Source organism: Benincasa hispida, chromosome 3 (assembly GCF_027475165.1).
Source record: "Benincasa hispida cultivar pf3 chromosome 3, pf3_genome.v1.1, whole genome shotgun sequence".
NCBI lineage: Eukaryota > Viridiplantae > Streptophyta > Magnoliopsida > Cucurbitales > Cucurbitaceae > Benincasa > Benincasa hispida.
In genome coordinates this window covers 39,550,311-39,569,417 of record NC_143480.1, presented here as the reverse complement: position 1 = coordinate 39,569,417, position 19,107 = coordinate 39,550,311, and the positions used below count along the sequence as shown (strand labels likewise).

General features: G+C 39.3%; 1 protein-coding gene across 1 annotated transcript; it reads right to left on the bottom strand.

Moving 5' to 3' along the window:
• Nucleotides 1–10,805: 10,805 nt before the first annotated feature.
• LOC120073552 (uncharacterized) lies at nucleotides 10,806–12,271 on the bottom strand. The gene is made up of 4 exons (XM_039026384.1): nucleotides 12,083–12,271; nucleotides 11,688–12,014; nucleotides 11,210–11,436; nucleotides 10,806–11,115 (listed from the first exon to the last, which is right to left on the bottom strand). The coding sequence occupies exons 1-4, from the start codon at nucleotides 12,269–12,271 to the stop codon at nucleotides 10,806–10,808; spliced, it is 1,053 nt and encodes a 350-aa protein (XP_038882312.1).
• Between the last annotated feature and the right edge of the window lie 6,836 nt (nucleotides 12,272–19,107).

Here is a 19,107-nt window from a genome sequence, read left to right as displayed (position 1 = left end):
CGATTTAAAAATAAGTAAAATGTATATGTAAAAATTTGATTTAATTATTTTCATATATTGATTAAAATTAATAACTCAATTTGAATTTATATCAAATAATTCGAAGTGCTAAGAAACTATTTTGAAGATTTGTTGGAGAATTAATTATTCAAAAAATAACGAAATTAATAAAACTAAAATCAATATATGTATCAATAAATATATTATAAGTAACAATATATATATATATATATATATATATATATATATATTAAAGTTAATAGATTAAGTTCGGGTTGGTATGGATTATATTAGATGAACTCATGAACCAACTCAACCCATAAAATTTTCATTTATTTGAATCCAACCCAATCCAATCATTGAAGGTCCTTGAGCGGAAGCATGAGATCGGACCAAATATCCAAAATTTACCAAATATAAATTTTACAGCAAAAACATACAGATTATGCATTTAAATGAAAATTGTAGCATGCTTTAAAACAAAAGATTACAGAAAAAAAAAAAAAAGGTTTAAGAAATGTTACCCTTGAAGAATTTTTCTTCACGAGATTCCTCCTCTGAATCTTGTCAGGAACAATCTCGAACCTTCTAAACGTCAATGAAGATACCACCACAAATGTTTTCTTCTGTATTCTCTGGATGAGAATCTAAGAGTTTTGTGGGCTCTGGCTATTTTGGAAGAGAGGGTTTTGAGAGTGTTGAGAAGAAGAGATGATATTCAAATTTTCTCACAGAACTTTTATGTGTATCTCTTTTTTGGAAAAACCACACTAGGAAGAAGAAGAACAACTTCTCTTCTACCCCACTAGAATGTTTTTAGAGAGAAAAAGGGAGTTACAACTCCCCCCCAAAATGATTTTTAAAATAAATTAATTTATTTTCATAAATCATTTTAATATATATATATTAATATGATAACTACCTTATCATATAATATATATTAAATTATATGTAATATCAAATATAACACATAACCAATTACAACTCCCTCCCACAATTTTTTTAAAAATAAATTAATTTATTTTTGTGTTTTCGCCCGCCGGAAAGTTCGTGCACAAAGATTGGGCCCCGAGCAGCTCCGCCGTGCCCGATAGCCATTTAGGACACCAAATGAGCTTCATTCGCAAAACCGTTTGCGCGACCAGCTTTTTTTCATCTTTCTTAACCTCTGGGTCCGTTTTCGCGTTTTCGCCCGCCGGAAAGTTCGCGGACAATAATCGGGCCCCGGGGCAGCCCCGTTGGGCCCAATAGCCATTTAGGGCACCAAATGAGCTCCGTTAGCAAAACCGTCTGTGTGCACGACTTTTTTTCATCATTCTTAACCCTTGGGTCCGTTTTCGCGTTTTCGCCTGTCGAAAAGTTCGCGTGCAAAAATTGGGCCCCAAGACAGCTCCGCGGTGCCCGATAGCCATTTGGGGTACCGAATGAGCTCCGTTCGCAAAACCGTCTGTGCGCATGGATTTTTTTCATCGTTCTTAACCCATGGGTCCGTTTTCGCACTTTCGCCCGCCAGAAAGTTCGTGCACAAAAATTGGGTCCCAGGTAGCACTGTCGGGCCCAATAGCCATTTGGGGCACCAAATGAGCTCCGTTCGCAAAACCATCTGTCTGCATGGCTTTTTTTCATCATTGTTAACCCCTGGGTTCGTTTTCGCATTTTCGCCCGCCGAAAAGTTCGACCACAAAAGTTAGGCCCCGAGGCAGCCCTGTTAGGCTCGATAGCCATTTTGGGCACCAAATGAGCTCCGTTAGCTAAACCGTCTGCGTGCACGACTTTTTTTCATCGTTCTTAACCCCTAGATCCGTTTTTGCGTTTTCGCCCGACGGAAAGTTCGTGCAGAAAATTAGGCCCTAGGGCAACCTCGTCGGACCCACAAAATGAGATCCGTTCGAAAAACTGTCTACAATACGGCTTTTTTTTTCATCGCTCTTAACCCCTAGGTCCGTTTTCGTGTTTTCGCCCGCCGGAAAGTTCACACATAAATCTGGATTCGGGGGCAGCCCCACCGTGCCCGATAGCCATTTGGGGCACCAAATGAGCCTTGTTCACAAGACCATCTGCGCGCACGACTTTTTTTAATCGCTCTTAACCCCTGGGTCCGTTTTCGCGTTTTTGCCCGCTGGAAAGTTCGCGCATAAAAATTGGGTCCCGAGACAACTCCGTCGAGCCCAATAGCCATTTGGAGCACCAAATGAGCTTCGTTTGCAAAACCGTCTGCGTGCACGGCTTTTTTTATCGCTCCTAACTCCTGGGTCCATTTTCGAGTTCTCACCCACTAGAAAGTTCGAGCATAAAAATTGGGCCCCGAGGCAGCCCCTCCATGCCCGATAGCCATTTGGGGCACCAAATAAGCTCCGTTCGCAAAACTGTTTGCGCGCACGACTTTTTTTCATCGCTCTTAACCCCTGGGTCCGTTTTCGGGTTTCCACCCAACGGAAAGTTCACGCAAAAAAATTGGGCCCCGTAACATTCCTGCCGGGCCCGATAACCATTTGGGTCACCAAATGAGCTCCGTTTGCAAAATCATCTGTGCGTACGACTTTTTTTTTTTTTTTTTTTTTATCTTTTTGAACCCCAGGGGCAACGATCCGTTTTCGAATTTCGCTTACCCCGAAAGTTTGCGCACAAAAATTAGGCCCCGGGCAGCCCCACCGGGGCCCAATAGCCATTCTTGGCACCAAGTGAGCTTCGTTCGATAAACCGTCTGCGCACACAACCTTCTTTTCATCGTTTTTAACCTTGGGTCCGTTTTTATTTGCGTTTTCGCATCCTGCCGGAAAGTTCACTTGCAAAAAAAATTGGACCCTAGGCCAACCCCGCCAAGCCCGAATACCATTTGGGCACCAAGTGAGCTCCGTTCGCCAAACTGTCTGCGCGAATGGCAATTTTCATCGTTCTTAACCTCATCGGTGTCCGTTTTCGCGATTTCACCCGCCGGAAAATTGACACAAAAAATTTGGCCTCAGGGCAGCCCCGCGAGGACGAAGCCCCATATACGGCAGCCAACTGAGCTCCATTGCAAAAGCGTCTGTGCGCATGACATTTCTACATCACTTTTAACCCCCTAGGTCCAGTTTTTGTGATTTCCGGCCTGCCGGAATGTTCGCGCACAAAATTGGATAACTCCCAAGTTGCCCCGCTAGGCCCATAGCCATTGGACAACCAATTGAGCTTCCGTTCGTAAAACCGTTTATGCGCACTAACTGTTTTCATCGCTCTTAACCCTAGGTTCTCATTTTTGCATTTTCTGCCGCCGAAAAGTTTGTGCACAAAAATTGGACCTCAGGGCAGCCCCACTAGCCCATAGCATTTGGGGCACTGACTCCGTTCACGAAACCGTCGCGACGCACGCTTTTTCCACGCTCTTAACACCCCTGGGGCCCCAAGGCACCCCACTCGGGCTCGATAGCCAATTTGTGAACCAAAAGAATGAGCTCTGTTCGCAAAAACCGTCTGCGCAACCACAGCGAACTCCGAACTTAATTTCATCGTTCTTAACCCCTAGTCCGTTTTTCGCGTTTTTGCCCAGCGGAAAGGTCACCTAGACCAAAAATTGAGTCCCGAGGCAATCTCGCGGGGACCGATAGCCATTTGGGGCACCAAATGACTCCATTCAGCAAAACTTTTGGTGCATTAGTTTTTTTTTTCATTGTTTCTTTACCCCTTGTCTTTTTTAAGTATTCCGCCTGCTGGAAAGTTTGTGCACACAATTAGGACCCGGGGCAGCCCCGTCGGGACCGATAGCCATTTTGGGCCACCAAATGACTCCGTTTGCAAAACCGTCTACGCACCGACTTTTATCAATCGTTCTAACCCCTGGGTCTGTTTCTCCAGCATTGTTCGCCCCGCCGAAAAATTCGCACATAAAAGTTAGGCCCTAGGCAGCACGCCCTATCTGGGCTCGATACCATTTGGGCACAAATGAGCTCCGTTTTGCAAAACCGTCTGCCGCACTGAGGTTTTTTTACATCTTTCTAACCCTGGGTCTGTATTCGCCGTTACCGCCTGTCGGAAAGTTCTCGCACGCACAAAAATTGGGCCCCGGGTAGCCCCCCCGACCCGATAGCCATTGGGGAAACAAATGAGCTCCGCCGTCGAGCAAAACCGTCGCTGCACGTCTGTTTTTTTCAATTTCATCGTTTTAAACCTTTGGGTCTGTTTTTGCGTTTTCGCCCGTTGGAAAGTTCACCACAAAATGGGCCCCGGGACAGCCCCAATGAGGTCCGATGCATTTGGGGCACCAAATGAGCTCCGTGCGCAAAATGTCTGGTGGTACATGACTTTTTTTGTTGATCTTAACCCCTTGGTTCTTATCGCATTTTCGCCCGCTGGAAATTTACGCACAGAAATTGGCCCCAAGGGCAGCTCCGTCGGCCCGATAACTAATTTGGGGCACCAAATGAGCTCCGTTTGGCAAAACTCCGTTTGGCGCAACGACTTTTTTTCATTGTTCTAACGCCCTGGGTTTTCGTTTTCGCATTTTCCCCGTCGAAAATTTTACGTACAAAAATTGGGCCCCGATGCCAGGCTCGTCGGCCCGAAAGACATTTTTTGGGCACAAAATGATCTTCATTTCGCAAAACCGTCTGGCGCACGGACTTTTTTTCGATCGTTTTTAAACCCCTAGGTCGATTGTGCGTGTGTTTTCGCTCGTTGGAAATTTCGCATAGAAAAATTGCCATGGTAAGTAGCTCTGATCGGCCCAATAGCTTTGGGGCACCAAATGAGCTCCGTTCACGTAAATTCGCCTGGCGCAAGCGACGGCTTTTTTTCATCATTTTTTAACTCATGGTTCGTTTTTTTTGCGTTTTCCGCCGATGGAAATATTCCCACACAAAACTGGGCCCAGGGCAGCCTCACCGAGACCCGATAGCCATTTTGGGCACCAAATGAGCTCCGTTCGCAAAAACATCTACGCACATGACTTTTTTCATCATTCTTAACCCCTGGGTCCATTTTCGCGTTTTCGCACGCCAAAAAGTTTCGAACAAAAAATAGGTCCTGGAGCAGCCCCGCCCGAGCCGATATAGCATTTGGGGCACCAAATGACCTTCTTTCGCAAAACCGTCTGCGTGTATGGATTTTTTTCATCGTTCTTAACCTTGGGTCTTAATCCAAAAATTGATTTTCATTCGTTCCCTTTGAGCTACAGAGGAAACCTCATGGACCTGTAGCTTGAAGCTTCAACGGTACGTGAATAATTAATTAAACTTCTTTAATTAAATTATTCACCATCCGTTAACTGTCGGACACTCTACTAAATATTGACAGCTGCATTCTTCGCACTACATATATATTTCTTTGTCCATTGGATATAACCAATCAATAGTACGATGATCTTTCACAAATTGCTCGTAAGTACAGCTGGGCCAAAATTACTATTTTTCCTCTGTAGTTACATCTAACTCCTTAAGTACCACCAATCCCGCTAATAAACAATAAATCATAGTACAACTATGACTGAACCCCTCTCGGATCAAGAGAGGGTGTGGCACCACATTGTTCAAGCCTTGGAATAAGCTCTTAAGGGAACAATTTATCTACTTACCCCGACATTAGAGAATGAGTGAATTCTTTATTGTGTAGCCGTATTCCCAGCTCCCTAATTAGAAGAATCCTCAAAATGGAAGGCTTGTTGAATCAGCGATCTGGCTACTCTCACCTATAAAATCAAAGGATTGTCTTCATAGGTAGGAGTTCACAACTCATTCAGGATTCGGGTCATGTTACCTATGGTCATCTTGGTGAAATGGAAGTCTTTATTATGAATGACGTTATATAATGGGACCAAACATTTCGTGGTCCGATCTTATACAAACTACTTTGTATAGAATATCCCCGCTCACATGTCTTCCTATGTATTATAAGGATCAGATCATTTGTAACACTTTACAACAATTGTAACATCTACAAAGCAGGCAACACTCGTAGTGTCACCAAGATAAGGTATCCAGTCTTATCCATCTACTACAGACCATTTAGGTTATCACTCAAATATGGTCAACTTGTATGTCTCTACATATATGTTTATGCTACAAAGATAACCTTGGATGTTAGTTTATTGGTTTGTGGTTAATGCAATTAATTTTAAATAAAATATCACATATTTTATTACATAAATAAAATATTTGTGTATTACAATTACAAATTATGGGACCCTAAGAGATTTAGGGCATCAACCCCAACATTGATAACCCAACCCAAATCGTAGAGGTTGGGTTGGGTTGATTGATTTTTCGGGTCATCGGACTTTTTGAACACCCCTAATAATTTATAATTATCATTTCTATCTATATTTTACGTTTGTGAATATCAAGCTTTTCTAATGTGCTACCTTTTCCATTCTCTAAATTTTCTTAATTTTCAATTTAAAACTTTCATTTCCAAAGAATTTCAATTTGGAAAAAAAACCTAAAAAAAAAGAATACATTTATTTTTAATCCGTTTGGTTCAAATTTTTTTCATTGAATTGATGTGGGTTTCTCCTCAAAATTGAATTGATGTGGGTTTTATTTTTTTACCAAGTAAAAGTATTTGAAAAAAAACATATATCTATTTTTTTAACATATCATGACTTGGGAACAATATTATCATTATCGGATAAGTTATACTAATGTTGGGCTAGTACTTCGTAGATCATCTTTTGTTACTAAACTTACTATTAAATCTTGTATTTAATTTTCATTCATATGATTTAGACTTTATTAATAAAATACTCAATTCATAATAATTTTTCGGGCTTCACTATTATCTATTATTCTATTACCAGTCATATTTAACTTCTAAATATTAGTTTACATGCTTAAAGTCATAATGTATTACTTAAATAAGTTTGTTTTCAATTTTCACTCAAAACTCACAATATTTTTATAAATTTCTGTGATATCCATGATTTTTCCAGAATATTTGTCGATATATCCGTAAATATGAGTTATCGATATTAATACTGATAACGAGATTTTCGTTATTGTTTATATCAGATAAACTCATACTTTATTCATATAAACTCCCATATATATATATAGAAGAAACCCAAATAAATTAAATAGAATAAAAAACCAACAATGAAAACCTTAGGTTGCTCGTCAATGGTAGGGGAGAGATTCAATTGGAATAAATAAGAAGAAAGAGTAGGAGATTTAACTTTTCCATAATAGGCATATTAATAGGGGAGAGAGAATTGAGTAGACGAACATGAATGAAAGAGAGAGAATGGGGAGATTAACGTTTTTTAGAGAGAGAAAATGTTTTTTTTAGAATAGATGATATTATTATACAACAACAAGGAGGATCCCATAGCCCGGGATCAAGGTGATGATGGGCAGAAATGCACGTCATTATAGGCCTTTTATTTAGAATTAGGGTTGTTAACTAGAAGACGCGACGATTATATTAAGAATTCATGAGAAAACGAGCTTGCATCGATCGGCATTAAGAATCTCCGCTAACCCACTATTATGCGTTATTATGCGTTCAATCGTTTATTTCTGTAGCAAACGCAGAAATCGATCGCATGTGCGGAAGCCAGGCTATCGCAAAGACGACTGCATGCGGGGAATCTCTCCATCGCAGAGGCGAACACATATGTTCGACGCATGGATGTTACGACCATTAATCGCATGCGTTCATCGTATAGAAGTTGCGGCTGTCAAGCAAATGCGGTCAGTGCAGAGAGATTGCGGCTACAGAATAATAACCATAATAAAGGGATGACCGCAAGGGTGGTGGAATGCGTTGATACTCCAGAAACCAAGCATGAACGCATATCTCGGGAGTATCAAAAGGTGATATTGACATTTCACCTACCACGCTGTTAGTAGCAGAGATTCAGAGCAGATCCATCACGTCCATCACGCCGTTAGCTATGGAATTTCAGAGAAGGACCATTAATGTTGTCGACGATCAAGCTTTATAAATAGAAGCCGTTGAGCAAAACTTCAAATTATCTAAGGTTTTTCGCCTGAGGTTCCCTGCCTTAGGGCGGATCCAAGTGATCCAGACCAAAGCGTGAGAAGATAATCTTGAGAGTTCTTCACCCCTTCAATCATTCTGAGTGACGACCGAAGCCTTCACCGGAGTTAGAGTTCGAGAGAGTCTACTCCATCGTCCATCCATGGCACCACCGGCAGCCTTGACATACATCTGATAGAAGCAAGACATTGCTTCCATCTGGCCCTCCATTTCTCTTCTATCTTTGTATTGTATTACATTGTGGCTTAAGAGATTAATACATTTTGTGATCAATGCATTTCTATATTTTCCTTCGATTCCATCTCCATCTTCATTTACTTAGCATCATCTACTTTCATTGCATCACGAAGTAAGACTGCTAGAGTATCGCATACTTAATCGTGCGGTATAGGAATATGAAGCATGTAGGAAACCACTGGGAGATGTGCATTGCACAAGTGTTGTGAGAAAACCTTATTTGTTTAGTGTGAAGCTGTAGCAACGCTTGTCTATAAGCGGACGCAATGCTTGTTTATGAGTAGAATCAGCAGCAACCAATTGTCGGGGAGGGTAAGTAGTTGATCGCATTAAGAGTAAGCAAGTGTTCACTAGAGATAGGAATAATCTTACATCAACTATGTTTATGTGATTACCTTGTCTTATGAGCGCATCATTCATCATTTAGGCATACTTGGAAGAGTAGTCTAAAAACCAAATCTAGACTCAAGAGAGCGGATTGGATCGAATAAGAAAGAATGGGGAACTTAGGAATAAGCTCCGTTTGCTACTACATAGCGTATGCATCCTTTAAGTAGGACATGGTGGTATGCGGTCATCTTGCTTATGTGTGAGAGCACGTGAGCGAGAATAAGACTTAGAAATAAGGCCTCGCGACACTATCGCATATACATCGCATGCGTCTTCATCAAGTGTATAGCATGATCGCATAGCATGCGTTGGCTGGGGTTGCCATTGCGGTCAAGCTTAGTGTTGCAGTAAAGAGATCCTCGCCATTTTATCTTATTTTTCATGCATTTTACTACGCGTTAACAGTTGTTGTGTCTCTACCTGTAGGTCATACTTCCATCGCTTAATCTGATAGTTAGGAGTAGGAGTAGCGCATGGCTCATAACCCTTAACATTCTTTTATTCTTCGCCGCAAACACATTACCGCATAACATTTAGCTACAAGTCCATGAGTTCGACCTCGGATCATCCAAGAAACTTGCGATCTCATTATACTTGGCGAGAGCGTAGGAAAACTTGATAGGAATGCATGGTCATTGCATAAGTGATTCGCATACTTTCCATTCCAACTCATGACCACCGACGCATGAAAACAAACACATAACCTAAGACATTCATCACACATATGCGATCCATAATTTTCTTCACCACAAGGCATCAAAGCAATAAAGCACAAGCAAAGACAGGGCAACAATACGCAAACATAGGCAACAAGATAAAAGCCAGAAGATAACCAAACATAAACGTAAAAAACCCCCAAAACATGAGGGAGAAAACCAGAGAAAAGAAACCAAAACCCCACAACTAGGGACAACAACAAAATAAAGAGCAACATCAAGTTCAAAAAGAAGAAAAGCAACCGTAAACATGCTAGATAAGACCAAGAAGATCAACCAACCAGGAAGCAGCTTGAGCACGAACCGTAAAGACCATAAGGTGAAACAAAGCAAACACCGACCTCGGTTGACCTCCATGTAGCCGCCAATTACGTTTTTGCCAGATGTAATAGATGAAAGCACACCAGAATACACAGAACAATTTACTATGCACCCCCTTTCCCGACCTCACATGGCACAACCAAATCAATTCAACATCTCAACTCGCCACCTGATGCGACGAACCCAATTGGCGCAAAACACTAAACCACACCTCTCTCCCAAACCCACACTCGAAAAATGATCCCGAGACTCTATACCTCCCCCACACAGAAGACACCCCTCTTTGACAACACACCCAGCTCCTCAACCAATCCTGCGTACCCAACTTGTCCCTCACAACTAACCATGCGCAGAAAGAGTGGCGTAGAATACCACCTTCCACCCACAAAATACTATCCCAAGGCACCCTAGGACGACGAACTCTCCCATGCACTACCGATAGAAAGCCACCATTAGCACTCTACTCCCAAACCCAATAATCATCCCCCCTTACCCTAGACCCCACTGCTTAAATAAGACCCAGATCTCAAGAAACTCCTAATTCACTGTAGGCCACCTCCAACCTTCCTCACTATCTAAGAACTCCGACAACCTCGCCTCTAAACTATTACCTGTATCTTAAACCACTGTAGACCCATATGAATCCAAAATTGCACCTTTCGGCAACCAAGGATCTCACCAAACAAAACAAGACCGTCCATCGCCGACCATTAAACAAACCAGATACTTGAATCTTTCTCTATAACACAAGATAGCCCTCAAGCACCAAGACCTCTCAACCTCACTCCAAACAGCCCACAAAGACCATCCATACAAAACATACGCCTCTACCCATACCACCCATAATGAACCTGATTTAATTAAAAGAAGCTAGAGCAGCTTCATAATAGCAGCCTGATTCAATGAAGCCACATGTTTCACACCCAACCCCCCTCCCAACGGCAAGCACACCTCATCCCACGCCACCCGTACACCACCTTAACTGACCGCACTTCTCTTTCATAAATAACTACGTAAAAGACGATCAACATCATAAGTTACACACGCAGGCAACATGAAGATGCTACGCCAAAACACTTGAAAGGACTGTAAAATAGACCTAACAAGCTATAATCTCCCAGCAAAAAAGTGGGACCGCGCCACCCAACTTCTAATACGAGCTGTAATCCTCTATATTAAAGGCATACAATCCACAACCCTCAATCGACCAACTAATAACAGTAACCCCAGATATGTAATAGGCAACGAACCAAGAGAGAATCCCATAAACACAACTAGTTCCTCCGCCTCATCAGGCTCCACACTCGCAACAAACATAGAACTCTTCCCAAATTTTGAAACAAACCCAGATAGCCCTACAAAATCCGTCAGGACCTGCCTCACAAACTCCAAAGAATCTCTCTCAGCTGCACAAAAAATCATCAAATCGTCTGCAAAAACCAAATGAGTTAGGCCGATATGCTCACATTGATCCTGGAACCTAAACCACACAGGAGGTTTATTCAACAATCTGGACAAGACCTCCATCACCATCACAAAAAAAAAAGGAGACAACGGACCCCCCCTTCCTTAACCCTTTCCTACCAGGAAAAAATCCCTCAAGGGAACTATTAATCATCACAGAGAACATAGGTGACGTAACACAAGCCGTCACCCAACTAACAAACTGAAGGGGAAAATCTATAGCCAGTAACACACCAAACAGAAAATCCCAATTGACCAAATCGTACGCCTTCTGAAGGTTTACCTTCAACACACAACGTGGATTCTCTCTACTCTCCTTATAGCCCTCCACAAGCTCCTGACACAATAAATGTTATCGAAAATTGACCTACCAGGAACAAGCGCAGACTGGTTACCACTAATGAAAGAAGGGAACCACAACTTCAATCTCTCAACTAAGATCCTCGAGATACACTTATATACAACATTGCAACAAGAAATAGGACGAAACTCCTCTATACGTTCAGCTCCCCACCTCTTTGAGATGAGAGTAATAGCAGTAAAATTAACTCCACCAGGCAGGTAACAAGACTAAAAAAAGTTCAGCACAGTATCACAGAAATCATCCCCAACCAAACTCCAAGCAGCTCTGTAAAAATACATTGAAAACTCATCAGGCCTAGTAGCCTTTCCAGACTTCATCGAGAATAAAGCCTTCTGAATCTCATCCCGACTCACTGGACGACCCAGCGCCTCCACCCCCTTCTCGGACCAGTTGAACTGCACAATATCCCCAAACTGGACAGTAAGATCCTTATACCTCATAGGCTGAGACCCCAAAATACCTCGAAAGAACTCAACCGCCACCCCTGCAACCTTATCATGCACTGTTAGTGAGTCCTCCCAGAATTCGTAACCGTAGATAAACCACTGCAACTGCGACGAGATCGAACATAGCGATGAAAAAATGTCGTGTTCAAATCACCTAACTCCAACCATCTCACCTTAGTCTTCTGTCGGAGCGACGCCTCCTCCAATCTAGCCACTAATCGGAACACCTCGTGGCCCGAGCCACCTCCACACATATCGACTCTGAGTGAGGATCCCTCTCCACCTACACCTGACAGCCTCCATAATCTACCTAGCCACCCACACCTCATCAGATTGAAGGATCTATTACCGAAAAGTTCCATGAGCGCGTTCAGATCGCTCTGATCTCATAGTGATCGAAATACAATAATATACACTCAACCGTATAGTTATGCAAGTAAATACTAATTATCGGCATGCTATAAACAAGAAATAAACCAAGAGAGAGAATACCATACCAGTTGAAGATGTTCTTCAAACTTTGGAACTCAATGCAGCGGAACCCTCCAATGGATCAACCAACGCCCAGCAGCAACGTCGACTATAGCCGTACGCACTATCGCACAAACACGAACGCCGCGAGGACGACACCATCAGAAAAAAGCCCCAAGTATTCTCGGAGTGAGAACCCAAAGCGTGATCTTTGGTAAATTTGGAAGAGAAATGAAAAAGCACAGATCGTGTAGGCGATAAGTAAGTGGGAGGGAAAAAAGGCGTTATCGCATAGCAAAATGCTTATCGTTTAGGAGAAGCTACAAGATCGTGTAGATTTTACTAAACGATCGTTTAGGTATACAATCGTTTTGCAAAATCGGCACACTATACGATCATTTAGAGAAGCTATGCGATCGTGTAAGAACTTGTGTACGATCGTTTAGGCACGAAGTGGATGATCGTTTAGGCGGAGAGGACTATCATATAGGCTCTCGAAATTCTTAAGCAATCGTTTTCTTTTCTATCAACGCACGCTCTCTCTTTATTTCTTTTGGATGATTTGACGATTGAACGAATGAACGATTCAAAAAATGAAACAAATTTCATTTTATGTAATCGGTTACAATAGCCGATGGTGCCCCACTAACCCATGTCCAAACGTGAAAATTGGCTTAATTTTCATATAATTAACCAATTAATTAATGATAAATATAATCATATTATATTTTTGTCATATAGTTTGATATCACATATCTACTATTGTATTTTCTCCTCTACTTAATATAAATCATATTTATATCTAATTTCCTCCAAAATAATGCATCTCATACATTTAACCAATTATATCATATATAATTAATCAATCCACTTATATCATATATAATCGAACTTCCTCTTGTCAATTTGAACATTTCAAATTAACCCAAACACTGGTTCTCGACTTTATTCAAGCTACCCAAAGGACCTAATGGACTTGTGGCTCGAAGCTCTAACGGTCCGTGAATAGCTGACTAAACTCTTTAGCCACGAGATCCACCATCCGTTAACTGTCAGGCATTCCACTAAAGACCAACAGCTGAACTTTTCTTACCACAGATATATTTCTGTGTCCATCAGATATAACCTATCATGAGTACGATGACCCTTCACAGATGCTCGTAAGTACAGCTAGGCCAAATTACCATTTTACCTCTGTAGTTACATCTCACTTCTTAAGTACCACTGATTCCTCTAATGAACAATACAACATAGTCCAACTATGTGTGAACACCTCTCGGGCCAAGAGAGGGTGTGTGGCGCCACGTCGTTGAAGCCCCGAAATCAGCCCTTAAGGGAGCAATTTATCTACTTACCCCTGCCTCGGGGAAAGAGTGAATTACATCTTGTGTAGTTGAGTTCCCAACTCCCAAATCAGACGAATCCTTAAAATGGTAGGTTTAAATCGGTGACCTGGCCACTCGCACCCATACAAATCAAAGGACCACCTTTAATGGCAAGAGTTCCCAACTCACTCAGGATTGAGGTCATGTTACCTATGGTCATCCTAGTAAAGTAAAGTCTTTATCATGAGTGGTGTTATATAACGAGACGTTAACACTTCGTGGTCAGGTCTTATACAAACTCTTTGTATAGAATGCCCCCGCTCGCATGTCCCCAACACGAATGATCAAGATCAGACCATCTGTGACAAGTCACAACACTTGTGACCAGTCCACAAAGCGGGCCGCATCCGTAGCTTTATCAGGAGGTTTCCTCCTATATCCATATACTACAGACCATTTTAGTTATCACTCCAGACATGATCTACTTGTATATCACCACATACATGCTTGAGTCACATACAGTTAACCAGGAATTTTATGTTTATTGGTTTAAGGTAAAGAAAATGAGCAAAAATACAAGATGTGAAGAAAATATCATACAAACTATTTACAAACTATAGAACACGAGACTTTAGGGCATCAAACCCAACACAGATAACACAGAGATACGTCTACCAAATGATGCACGTAAAACCCGCTTCACTGCCTTCAAATTTTGCACAAAGCTAACCATGGGAAACACATCCTTTGACCTTCTCCACACTAACTTGATAGTATCAATAAAACCATCAGCCTTTATTCAATGAGAAAAATAGCGAAACGTAGGAGGCGGCCTACTCCTCGTCTCCCCTGTAGAACCAAAAGAGAGCTATGATCAGAAATTCCCCACTGACCAACCCTAATCTTCGAATATGGAAAAGCTACCTTCCAAACCTCATTAGACAAGCAATGATCCAACTGGCGCAAGATACCATTCTCCTGAATTTTACTAGTCCAAGTAAACCAGATACCTATCACACCCAACTCAACTAGATCCGCCTCCAACAATATCCCATCAAACTTCTCCATCTCTCTTAAGCTAGGGCAACCTCCAAAATCCTCCAAACTACTACGAATAGCATTAAAATCCTTTGGAAGAACTCCAGGAAGCTGCCACGAGGCACACACATCAATCAATTGAGACCACAAGTTCCTCCTCTCACTCACGTGATTAGAGGCATACACAACACCAATATGTATCCTAGCATTAGGTACAATATTCACCAAGGTTCCAGAAATGAAATGATCCCCACTGACATCTGTAAAAATATCATAGACACTCTTCTACCACATCACCCAAATCCTCCCAACTCCCCACCCACTATAACTACACACACACCTTCAAGCATCACCACCATATGAAAGTTCTCGCGACGAACCCTCGTCTTAAGCAAACAATAAAAAGTAACAGAAGAGGACACCAGGAAGTCTGCCACCACCCTACACTTGTCAGGGTCATTCAATCCCCTAACATTCCAGGAACACTAAATCATGAATCTTGCAAGAAATCACACCTACCACTTCCCATTGGCTTTTGTCCAAACTTTCGAACATCCTCTCCATAACGGACAACGGATCAGGATCTCCTTGCATTAAAGCCAGTGCCAACGAAACTCCCCTCCTCCCCCCATCACACAAAACGTCAAACTGATTAAGTTCGTCAACATGCTTTACAATCCCATAATTCCAAGGGATCCATAAACTACTATGCTCCTCAAGAACGTTGAACCCGATGACCCACTACCACCCCTGTGCCCTATACCTTCTTTATCACGCCGACGACGATTAATCATAGTAAACTCGTCATCACTCCTTGCACGCCTATTCCCAACCACTGGGCTAACTTCTCTCCCACCAATACCCAAATCCTGCCCCTTTCTCACACTCTTAAGTACCTTATTCTCTCTCAAACGCCCTTCATTAACCCTCACAATACACAATTCCTGACCCTTTGCCACACCTTGTTTCTCATACGCAACCCCAGTATGCCCAAAGGAACCACAACAAGCACATCTACGAGGTTTCAACTCATACACTACTGGAATAATAAACTCATGACTCTGCATTCTAACAGTGACTAAAGAGGGCAATAACGAATCACCATCCACCTGAACACAAACCCTTGCATACGATAATCGTCACCGCTCTCTTGTTGCAATGCAATGCTTTTGTTTTGTTTTTATTATTTAATATGTATATATATGGATGAACCTTCAATAGTAGAAAACCACTAATATTAGTAAAAATATGGAGTGTAATAGGTTATTTATGTAAAAAAAGTAGAAGGTAAAACACATTAATGTAATATAGGTATATAAAGTATTTTATGTAAAAAATCTTTATTTATTTATTTTTTAAAGTTTTATTAACCTAGTTCACAAACGAAATTTCTATCTAGATTTTGTCCTAATTTTCAGATAAATAACCTTAATACTCCTAAAATTTGAATTATTATTGTTTTATTTATTTAAATTAATAATAAAAATATTTAACATTTCTTTATTTTAAAATTTAATAAAAAGTTGAAGTTGATTGTATTATAATATATATATATATATATATATATAGTAAATAAAATATATACATATAAATAAATATATGTATTAAAAAATTAAAAAAAAAAACTATTTGGGGCGGGGTCTCTCCCCATCCCCGTCCTGTGTCTGGTTCGGGGCCCCATTTTAGGTCTCCAGTTTGGGGACCTGTTTTGGGTCTCTGGTTTGACCCCATCTCCGATCAGACGGAGATTTTCCACCTCGATCCGCAGGGACCCGACCGCGTGGGGATTTTTGCCGACCCTAATTTCTCTCTCTTATTAAAGTTTTAAAATTCTTATAATTTAATATTAATTGAAAATTCAATTAAATATTAAAAAATTTGTATTATCAAATAATTCAGTATATCTTGTAATTAATATGGGATATTATTTGATGAATATTATTTTATTCTCTCACTACTTATATAGTATTTATCCCATCAATTTAGGGATATTTTTTTTGTTAAGTTTTTGTTCGTTTTGGATGAGTATTTAATAAATATTACTTTATTCTTTCACTTACATGTATATATACAATTTTTATTTCAAATATATACAATATTATTTCACATATATATGAAGTTTATTTGAAATGTATTTAAAACAAATACAAATTGAAGGTTTTATAAAATATATACCTCATATTTTAATGTTAGTTTCGTTTCTATTGAAATATATATTTTACATATTTTGTCATATATACACATGTATATTATACTAAGATATATGACATCTTTAGATTATTTGAAATATATTCATGTATATTTGAAATTGAAAACAAAATGTATAAATAAATCTCATATATACTATGTGCTATAATCTATGTGACTTTTATGTGTGAGTTATTAATGATTGTCAGACGTGTGAATATGATTTTTTTTTTCTATATGTGTCTTTTTTTTTTTCTTCTTATTACTTTTTAAAATGTTTGAAACTCTATTTTTTTCATACGAATATTCAAAAATTCATTTAAGGCATATGAATATGGTATTTTTTATTCCATATGTATCTTTTCTTATTATTATTTTTCAAAATGTTTGAAATTCATGGAGGATGATATAGACATTTGAGTTAGAGTTTTGTGTAATATTCATCCCATTAGGTTATTCATGAAAAAAGTAGGAAGTTTAAGACAATTTTGTAATTAAATCTATATAATTAGATTATATGTGTCAAAAGCCCTTATTTTTTTCCTTGACGTCCTTGCGTTGCTTGGCCTAGCGCACCCCTCAAATATTTAGTCCAGCCCATTTTGGATTCTTGGCCCATTGAGTCCTACTTAGCTCAATGTCTCTAACAAATTTTGTTTGTTTGTTAGTTCAAACCATTAACATTATCAACCAGTTTATTTAAAGTTGATTGTACAAATAACAATCCTACTCAAAATAATAAAAGATGTAAAATAAGGATAAACATATTAGGAATATTGTATAAAATTAGCACCAGATATCACTAATAGCAGCTATCAGTGATAACTATATAGGTAAATGACCAAAAAGCCCACAAGCAGTCAGATATCTTCTTCCGTTTTTCTCAAATTGAAAACTATCACTCATAGTAACTATCAATGATATCAACTAATAGCACCTATAAGTGATAACTACTTATAGCTACTATTAGTTACTATTATTGATAGTTACTATCATCGATCTTTCAATTTGAGAAATTTCAATACAACCTTAAAATAGTAACACTTGAAATATCACCTTTTAATTTGCTATCAGTTTTCAATGGCTATCATTGAAATACTTGAAAATTTGGAATCAAACTTGAAATATTAACGCCTAAGGCTATCAATGGATATCAATGATAGACTTTTATAAGTAGTAATCAACTTTTGAAAGGAAACTATCATCTTTCAAAGATTAACATTTAAAATTATAAGTGATAGAAGTCTATCAATAAGAGGTCTATAAGGGATTATCTCTAATATGCACCCAAGTCACATCACCAATATCATTAATATCATTCATTTTTTTGAGATATACCTAAGTCATATCACTGATAGTTATGGTAATCATTGATCGCTTCAATCAGTGGCTATTACCGATAGCTTTTAGCCGTGACTATCAATGTTAGACCTTTATCAAATGGAATTGACTTTTATGTCATTGATATCATCGATATATGGGTATCACTTAAGTTCCATCATCGATATCACTGATAGCACTTATATTGGAGTTATCGGTGATCACTTTTATCATTGATAACATGCTATTAGAGATAACTTCTATCATTCTTTTTTACCATTAAATAACATGCCATTATTGATAGCTTCTATCACTAACAAACCTATTAGTGATAACTTATAGGCATTCAACTTACACTTTAGTCTGAGATTCAACTTTACTAATTAAATTCACTAAGTTGGCTATCGATGACAGGCTTCTATAAGTGGCTATTAACCGTGTAAAAAATCATCAAAGAATCAATGATGGAAAATATTAATGTTTACCATTCATAGACTTTCATTTTCTATTTATATTTAGTATTTCGTTATAATAATCAAACTTCATGATTGACTTATTGGTGTTAAGTCACTTATGAATTAGGCAATTTCAAGTCTTGGGTATGAAATTCGGCCTCATAATTCTTATGAATAAAAGGAGAGAAGTAAAAATCGAATAAGAAAGAAAAAAAAAGAAAGACAGAAAGAAAGAGAAGAAGCAAAAATTGAAGAAATGAAAGAAAAAAAAAGAAAGACAGAAAGAAAGAGAAGAAGCAAAAATTGAAGAAATGAAAGAAAATTAAAAAGAAAAAAAAAGGAAGAAGTAAAAAATGGAGAAAGAAAAGAAAATAAAAAATAAAAAAAAGAGAAGAGAAGAAG